At 37.0% G+C, this 8830-nt stretch overlaps 1 protein-coding gene across 1 annotated transcript in view; it reads right to left on the bottom strand.

Annotated features, from left to right (window-relative positions):
* Tcea1 (transcription elongation factor A1) overlaps window positions 1-8830 on the bottom strand; it is a gene marked incomplete in the record, with an annotated part of 42720 nt that overhangs the window by 1329 nt on the left and 32561 nt on the right. The window contains 4 exon segments of the mRNA XM_008844411.3: window positions 1-153; window positions 1648-1719; window positions 5822-5968; window positions 8661-8815. Of these exon segments, the coding sequence (XP_008842633.1) occupies window positions 145-153; window positions 1648-1719; window positions 5822-5968; window positions 8661-8815 (383 nt within the window).

The raw sequence follows: 8830 nt of genomic DNA, 5'->3' as shown, positions 1-8830 counted from the left end.
TGTTCAGTGAAAACAAGGACTAATTCATGGGATGTGTTGTTTAAAAATCTGACTTGCAAGAAAACTAGTTGTCTGGCCTAGTTTTAAAGCTAATTACAAAATTTATTTTCTTAATGGTCCAGATATTTTGTCAATTCTTCCAACTCAACAGAACTGCAAAAGCAAAAGAAATATTTTGTTAGATTTTTAAAATACAAATAATGTAGCATTTATCTTCCATTTAACATAGTATATACTTTATACTTTTAGTAAAAGATGTATCTTTGAAAATACCACTGTATTTTTTTACATAGTAGTCACTTATCTTGACTCTCCAACTTAGAAATACCAGAAATAACTAAAAAATAAATATGAAAAAATACTATTAAATTAAACAATTCCAGTCAACTTTCTACAATAAATTGAACTTCCTTAAATTCACTAGGTTCTAGGTCAAAAACTGTTCAGTGAACTGCTTGCATTAAAACAAACTGCACTATACATGCCCATAATACTAATAAAAATATCCAGCATGCACAGTAGATCTAAGAGAGCTAGTATCTGGTCAAGCCCAGATTGTTCAACAGGACTGAAAGAAGGAAGGAAAAAAAGGAAAGAAAGAAGAAAAAGTGTATGTTCTTCTCTCAACTTGGTGTAGAAACTGCCAATTAGGAAGGGTGGGAGACCCTGCTTCAAATTATGATCCCCTTAATACCAGTAACCTTTACAGTGTAGAACTAAAGGAGCTCCAGGTTAGCCAGGTCTACATAGTGAGACTATGTCTCAAAAAAAGAGAGGGAACTGGAGAGTCTAGGGCCAAAGCCCCTAACTATTATCTGTGGAAAATATCTGTCCACCTTTCAATTCATTTTGCTTTAAGCAAAAACGAGCAATTCAAAATGAACATTAAGCCAAAAGGTCTATTAAGTATAACTAAAAAAGAAAAAATCTTATAAACACATACAAAAAACCTTTTAAAACAAAGGAAGGTGTTGTGGCATATGCCTTTAATCCCAGGACAGAGGCAGCACCAGAAACAGGCAGATCTCTGTGAGATGAAGCCAGTATTGTCTACATAGTGAACTCCAAGCTAGCCAGGGCTACAGAGAGACCCTGTCTTAAAACAACAAAAACAAAAATGAAACTGATGAAAAAAGTACCAGCATTTATTTTTGAAACAATGACAAAAATATATACAAAACAATTATAACAAAAAAAAAACGGAAAAAAAAAATCACTCAAAAATGAGTCATTTAGACCAATTCCCCAAAACACACAGGCAATACAAAGGCTTACTGAAAAATCTACCAAACCACAATTAAGTCCACTGTGATCCCTAAAACAAACAGCGATATTTTGGGGTTCAATTTCACCAAATGGAGAAATTCTTCCAAGGTGAAAATTTATTAAAATGAGTAATAAACAGGCACAGACTGTGTGAAGCAGAGTAGAAGCAATGACTACAGTATAGATGGAAATGTGTTAAGCTGACACTCTCCTGCTACACCTACACTGAAACATACACACAGGGGTAAAATCAAGTCAACTACTTCTAGGAGGGCACAAAATGATATTCATGTACAATTTAGATATCCCAGTAGACTGATGAAAAGACCACAATAAATTATCCTATAATAAACATGATATAACTCTAAGAAGGTCCCATACCTTCCACCGATTTCCACATTCATTACACACAACAAACGTTGTCATTGGTTCATCAGCACTACGTGTTTGTACCTGCAGCAAAATCAAGTAAAAAAAAAAACTTCTTTATGAATTACCATTAAACAAAATCCAACCAAGCCGAACATTATGGCACACACCTTTAATCCCAGTACTCCAGAGGAAGAGACAGGCACATTTCTTTGAGTTCAAGACGAGCCTGGTTTACAAAGTTAAGTTCCAGGCCAGTCAGGTCTACATAGTAAGACACTGTCTCAAAAACAACAACAAAAAATCCCCAAACCAAATCAAAACAATCCACCCTATATAAGAACACTCTACATAAAGACATATAACCTCAGTGGTACCATCATAAAATGTATAAGAGCCTAAAACAAGTTTAAATACACTGTCAAAACAGCATATATTTCCCAAACTTCGTTTTTCTAAATCCTTCTTTGATCTTCTATGTCATTTATCCCAAATAGGTGGGAAAATCCTCTAAAAGACACCCATTACATTATGCTTTTTATAAACACTAATATGAAATGATAATTAACACACTGGTATTCTCCTACACATTGGTAACGATGTAACAAAATCTAAAGTTATTTCATTATCACATACCTAAGTGACACAACTATTTTAAAAGCTAAGTTAATTACCCATTTTCTGTACCATAGGAACCTGACATTCCAGTGTACTTTGAGAAGGTAATTAGAAATACAAAGATCTGTATGTGACACCAAAGACTATAACTGAATAATAGCACAGATACTGAAACTAAGCTGAGAATTAAGAGTAAATACATTTGACAGAATATCTTGCAGTTACCAGGTTTGTTTTTCAATTAAAGAAATGTCAGCTTGACTTCATGATACTTGCCTATAATTCTAGACAAAAAACCAAGTAAAACAGGAAACACATAAGAGTTCATGAAAAGTATAAAATAGTTTTTATAATATTTAGCTATATTTAGAAAAAAACTCACAAAATATTGCAAATATCAAAATGTCAATCATTGTTCTGTCAGATAAAGGATAATTTTTAATTTCTTTTTTTATATATATATATATATGTGTTCTGCCTGCATGTGTGTTAAGTGCACCTGTGTCGTGCAATGCCTGTGGAGGCCAGAAGACGGTTTCAGAACCCCTGGAACTGGAGTAACAGACAGCTGTTAGCTGCCACATGAGTGCTGGGAACCAAACCTGGGTCCTCTGTAAGAACAGCCAGTGCTCTTAACCACTGATCCATCTCTACAGCACGCCAACAACCCAATTTGAAATTTCTTCTTTATAAGCTACAGTGCTTATCATACATAAAGCCTTGGGTTAGCTCCTCAACAATACCCCTCCCAAAAATTTTGTTCATATTTTTCCATATTTTGTATTTTCCAAGTTTTCTATATGCAGGCACCATAATATTGCTCAAATAGTTCATATGATCATATAATCCAGCAATTCTACTGCTAGGCACAAATAAAAAGAAATGAAGCAATCTCAAAGAGGTATTTATAAACTTAAATACATCACAGCAGTACTCAAAATCGCCAACGGCTACTTACTGTTTAGTGAGAATGGAGTTTTACTTTTTAAAACTATTTTATTTATTATTTTTATTTTATGTGTATGTGTGTATTGCCTGCATGTAGGTAAGTGCGCCTGTGTCGTGCAATGTCCATGGAGGACACAAGAGACTGTTGGATCCCCTGGAACTGGAGTTACGGTCAATTGTTAGCTGCCATGTGGGTCTTCTGCAAGAACAACCAGTGTTCTTAACTGCTGAGCCATCTCTCCAGCCCATGGAGTTTTACTTTTACAAGAGGAAAAGGAAAACACTGAGAATGTTCTGGGACAGTGTCTCAAAAAATTTTTTTAAAGAGCTCAGTTGGTAGTGTTTGCCTAGTATGAACAAAGCCCTAAATTCAATCCACACCACATATGCCACACATAGTGGCACATGCCTATAATCCCAAGCATTTGGGAAGTAGCAGGAGGAGGATCAGAAATTCAGAGCCATCTCTAGCTACTTAGGAAGTTCAAGGCCAGCCTCAGCTCCATGAAACTCTGTCTCAAAGAGAAAAAAAGAGGGCACTTAGAAAGAATAAAGCAGATATGACTTTAAAAGTTCATTTATACAAGATTTCTTAAATTCTTCACTAAAGAGAATTCTTGAAACCAAATGTCTGTTTCTCTAAATAGATTCCTTCATGAAGATAGTAGTTTTCGTTACTCTTTATTTTTTGATACAGGGTCTCACTATGTAGCCTTGGCAGGCTTGAAACTCACTGTGTAGGCCAGGCTAGCCTCAAACTCACAGAGATCTGCCTGCTTCTGCCTCCTGCGTGCTGGGACTAAAGGCATGTACCAGCACACCCAGCTTTATTTGTTACTCTTAATAGGTAGGCATGGTGGCAACTGCCACCTCCCAAGGAGGTAGAGGCAGGCGACTGAGAGTTGAAGGCCAACCTAGATTGCATAGTTAGACCCTGTTTCAACTCCCACACCTTCCCCCCACAAGATCATTCTCAAGTTTATTAAGTTATAGCATGAACAATGCTGCACTGTGAATAAGATACATTTAAATTTGTGAATGAATCTGATGAAATCTAATTTATCATCACTTCAAAAACCCGAAGTTTCTAGTAAACTATTAAAACCCACAAAGGATGGCCGGGCGTGGTGCTGCCACGCCTTTAATCCCAGCCCTTGGGAGGCAGAGGCAGGCGGATCTTTGTGAGTTCAAAGCCAGCCTGGTCTACACACTGAGTTCCAGCCCAGCTGGGACTAAGGGAAACCCTGTCTCAAAAAGAGAAAAAAAAAAAAAAAACTCACAAAGTAAAGTAAAAAACATTCTAAAAATAGCAGTTAAAAGCCTTCAGATAAAAACACTGTCCTGGGTCCCACATGGTGGCAGAGAATCAAACCCTACAAACTGTCCTCTGACTTCCACTTGTATACACACACACAACCCCCCAAGTAAAAATTTAAAATCAGTCCCCCTGTGATCCTTTACATAATTGCAACACTGGGGTCCATCCCCAAAGCACAAATAAGGAACTTTCTTTTCTTTGGGGAAAATTTTACTCTCTTAGTGGTCACATGGCAACCAAGAGCCATGTCTAATTCTTTTAAATCAGTTATTTCCATGACAACTTTACAAACTTTTGTGTTTTTTAACCCACAGACAGCATTTTCTGTTTTCTTAGGATGTTGGGGTTGGAAGCCAGGGCCTTTCATATGCTAGGAAAAATCTTTACCATTAGGCTATAATTCCATCATCTTTCCATAATTTGTAGTTTGATGATTTTCTTAAGTGTCTTATTTTCTTGTCCATAAGAAAACACAATTCTTTACATCTATGATCTCAAACAAATAATGATCTTTAAGAGGAAAAATCTGAGATTAGGAGAGTAAAGATCAACTATAAAAAGCAAACTAGGGGCTGGAGAGATGGCTCAATGGTTAAGAACACTTGCTGTTCTTCTAGAGGTTCTGGGTTTGATTCCCAGCACCCACATGGTGGCTAACAACCATCTGTAATTCTGGTTCCAGGGGATCTGTCTCCCTCTATATGCAGGCAATACACTCACACACATAAACTAAACTAAACTAAAACAAAAACAGAACCACAAAAAAAAGCCCCCAAAACCAATCTGGCAAATGAGTATGAAGATAATGATAATTTTACATAGATACACAACAACAAAAATCTGTAACACGGCTCTTTCTAGCTGCTGAAAAACAAAAGGTCAATCATGTTATGTATGCATGTAAAAGTCATCAGTATGTTACCAAGAGGAAAACTGATCTGAAAGCCTAAAGTACTCACAGGCTAGCCATGTGGGGAGAGTGAAGAACTTCTCTTAAATTAAATACCCCTGATTACTTACACAGTAACCAGTACCTGCTTATGAACTGTTAGAAAACAACCTGGCTGTTTTATCACAGCTCATATTTTATATAACTGATACAGTTTTCAGAGTAACTATTTTCATGAAGATACGATAAATCAACTTATTTTCAATTAGTTCAAATGTACTGAAAAAGCATTCTTTCCCTTAGGAGGTCACATACCTCTTCCTGAAAAATATCAAGGTCCTGTAATGATTTTTTTTCTAAAACAGGAGTGGCAAACATTCTTAATGTAGAACTAAGAATCTACAATTACAAACCTGTGTATAAGTGCAATTCTTCTTTTTACATTTGCCACATGTGAACAAATCAGTCTGGGTTCCACCTGTCTTGGCCATCTGATGCTCTCTGATGGCTTCTTTGGTCAAGTTTTTCCGCATCTCTTTGAGCTCGTCACTAGCCATTTCCTAGGGGAGGAGCAGCAGTATCAGTGAACTAGAATCCTTCTATAGCTATCCTATATCTTGAATGCTTTTATGTTCAATTAGCTTAACAATAGTCAACAAAGAAAGCAAAATCAGCTTGCAAAGTTTTAAAAGCATAAAATTTTTATTTTTTCCTTTCTTATCAAACCAGAGGTGTAACCAACTTGAATTTATGTAAGAAACAGTTTCAAAAAATCCAGCTAGGAAATGACAACATTCTAAGAATGACTCTCTTGCAGTAGCTATCCTACTAAAATAGCTAATGCAAGATCATCAATGGATGAATTCACTAGGTAAAAGACCAATGGAGAACTTTACAGAAGAAAAATCAGTCACTACCCAAATCCACTGACAAATCTCAGCATGCTAAGAGGAAAGCAAGAAGATCTATGTGCCTTCTGATATACTGCAACTGAAGCCAAGAGCATCACTTAGAAAGCACTTAAGATCTAGGGGTGTGGTGGCACATGCCTTTAGTCACTTGGGAGGCAGAGGCAGGCAGATCTCTGTTGAGTTCAAGGCCAGCCTGGTCTACACAGTAAGTTCCAAGCTAGCCCCACTACAGGGAGACCCTGTCTCAAACAGACCAAAAAAAAAAAAAAAAGCACTTAAGCACAAAAAAGTGGAACCTGAATATAATCAAACAGAACTAGCAGCTTCTACCATATAGGAAACAGGGGGGATAGGAAAAAGTAAATATCATGAAGTAAAATCCTGTGAGATCCAGAAGAAATTCTAATGTAGGGCAGAGAACTAGTTCCTTCAACAAAGCAAAATCATAAAGGACAAAAAAGCAGAGGAAAGGAGATGTGAGGAGCAAAACGGACTGCTTTGGTTAAAAACCCAGCAGACTAATGTACAGACTTTGGAGTCTGACACAAACTAAATTCATCACCAGGAAAATGTGAATATGAATCAAACATCACATAACCATAAGGACACATTGTTAGCTTTGTTGGACATGGTATAAAAATGTATTTACATAAATATTCTATTATTCATATAAAATTTAAAACTATGTATATATACATATATAAGTATGTAGAGTTGAAATGCCTGGGATTTGTTTGACAATAAATTCAAAAGAAAAGAAGAGAAAAAGTGTGATTATGCTGAGCATGGTGGCACATGTCTTTAATCCCAGCTCTCAGAAGGCAGAGGCAGGTGGATCTCTTGTGAGATCCAGGCAAGCCTAGTCTACATAGTGAGGTCAGCTGTGGCTACAGGGAGACACTGTATCAAAAAAACAAAAAAGAAGTGTGTTTAAAAAAGGGCGACAGCCAGGTGTGGTGACGCACACCTTTAATCCCAGCGAGTTCCAGGGCAGCTGGGACTACCGGGAGACCCTGTCTCAAGCCCCCACCCCCCAAAAAAGGTGACAAATTCTTAAAGTATCTGAAACTCAGATGTTAGATACATGGAATCTATATTTCTGCTTTGTGGAGGCTTTGAATATTTTAATAAGATCTTAAAACAGAATTTTTTAAATATAACAATTCTTTTTTTCAATTTTTAAAAAAGATTTTATTGTTCATATTTTATGTTATGAATGTATTGCCTGCATATATATACACATGTACTCGTGTCATGCAATGCCCATGGAGGTCAGAAGAGGGCGTCGGATTCCCCTGGAACTCGTTAGGATAGTTGTTAGCCACCATGTAGGTGCTAAGAACTGAACTTGGGTCCTCTACAAGAGCAGTGAGTGAGTGCTCTTAACTGCAGAGTCATTTCTCCAGCCCCTAAACATGGCAATTTTTATTAGCTATTTAGACAGCATCACTCTCCTGGATGTATAATAAATCAAGTGATTTCAGACACAAGACAGTTAATGTATATAAACTGCAAGCTACAAATTTCCTTTTGTTCTATCATTCCCACATATATTTAAGGAATAATCAATAAGATGAGCACTTCTACAGTTTTTAACCATGGTAATAGGCTTAGATGGTACAAAGTCTGTCCACATATAAGAGAGTCATAAAATCTATATAAATTCATAAAAATATGCTGGGTTTTAGATGATTTGACATCTAACACAAAGAGCACTTGTAAGATGGGTGTGGTAGAGCACACCTTTATCCTAGCACTCAGGAGGCAGAGGCAGGTGGATCTCTGTGAGTTTAAGGCCAGCCTGACCCACATTTCGAGTACCAGGTCAACCAGGATTGGTCCTGGCTCAAAAAAACAAAAGAACATCTGAGCAGCAATAGCTAGAAGGAGCAGGGCATTAATACCAACGGATCTAATTAAGTATTTTATGTGTATGTGTGTCTGTGCACTTGAGAGCCTGTGCTTTCAGAGACAAGGCAGCGGCATTGGAGCCTCTGAAGATGGAGTAACAGGCAGTTGTGATCCACTTAATGTTGGTGCTGAGTGTGGAGTACTGAGCTCAATCAATCAATCATGTATCTCAGAACTGCCTTTGCTGCAACCTTCACATACGCTATCTATACAGTACTTGTCAGAGAGATTTGTCATAAAAACTTACCTCTGCTGTCATTCTAGCAAACAGGTCAGGAGGAATATTCCCACACAGGACATTTTTCCTCAAGTTTGGATTTTTTGCATCTTTAAGATTTGATATCCTACTTCCTCAGAACTGCCTTTGCTGCAACCTTCACATACGCTATCTATACAGTACTTATCAGAGAGATTTGTCATAAAAACTTACCTCTGCTGTCATTCTAGCAAACAGGTCAGGAGGAATATTCCCACACAGGACATTTTTCCTCAAGTTTGGATTTTTTGCATCTTTAAGATTTGATATCCTACTTCGTACTCTGTTCTTGTATTTCATGTCTGTATTTCTTATTTCCTGATATATAGGTACTTGGCCATTAA

This window comes from Nannospalax galili, unplaced genomic scaffold (assembly GCF_000622305.1).
Source record: "Nannospalax galili isolate Female #2095 unplaced genomic scaffold, S.galili_v1.0 scaffold40, whole genome shotgun sequence".
Taxonomy (NCBI): domain Eukaryota; kingdom Metazoa; phylum Chordata; class Mammalia; order Rodentia; family Spalacidae; genus Nannospalax; species Nannospalax galili.
This window is presented reverse-complemented; position numbering and strand designations above follow the sequence as displayed.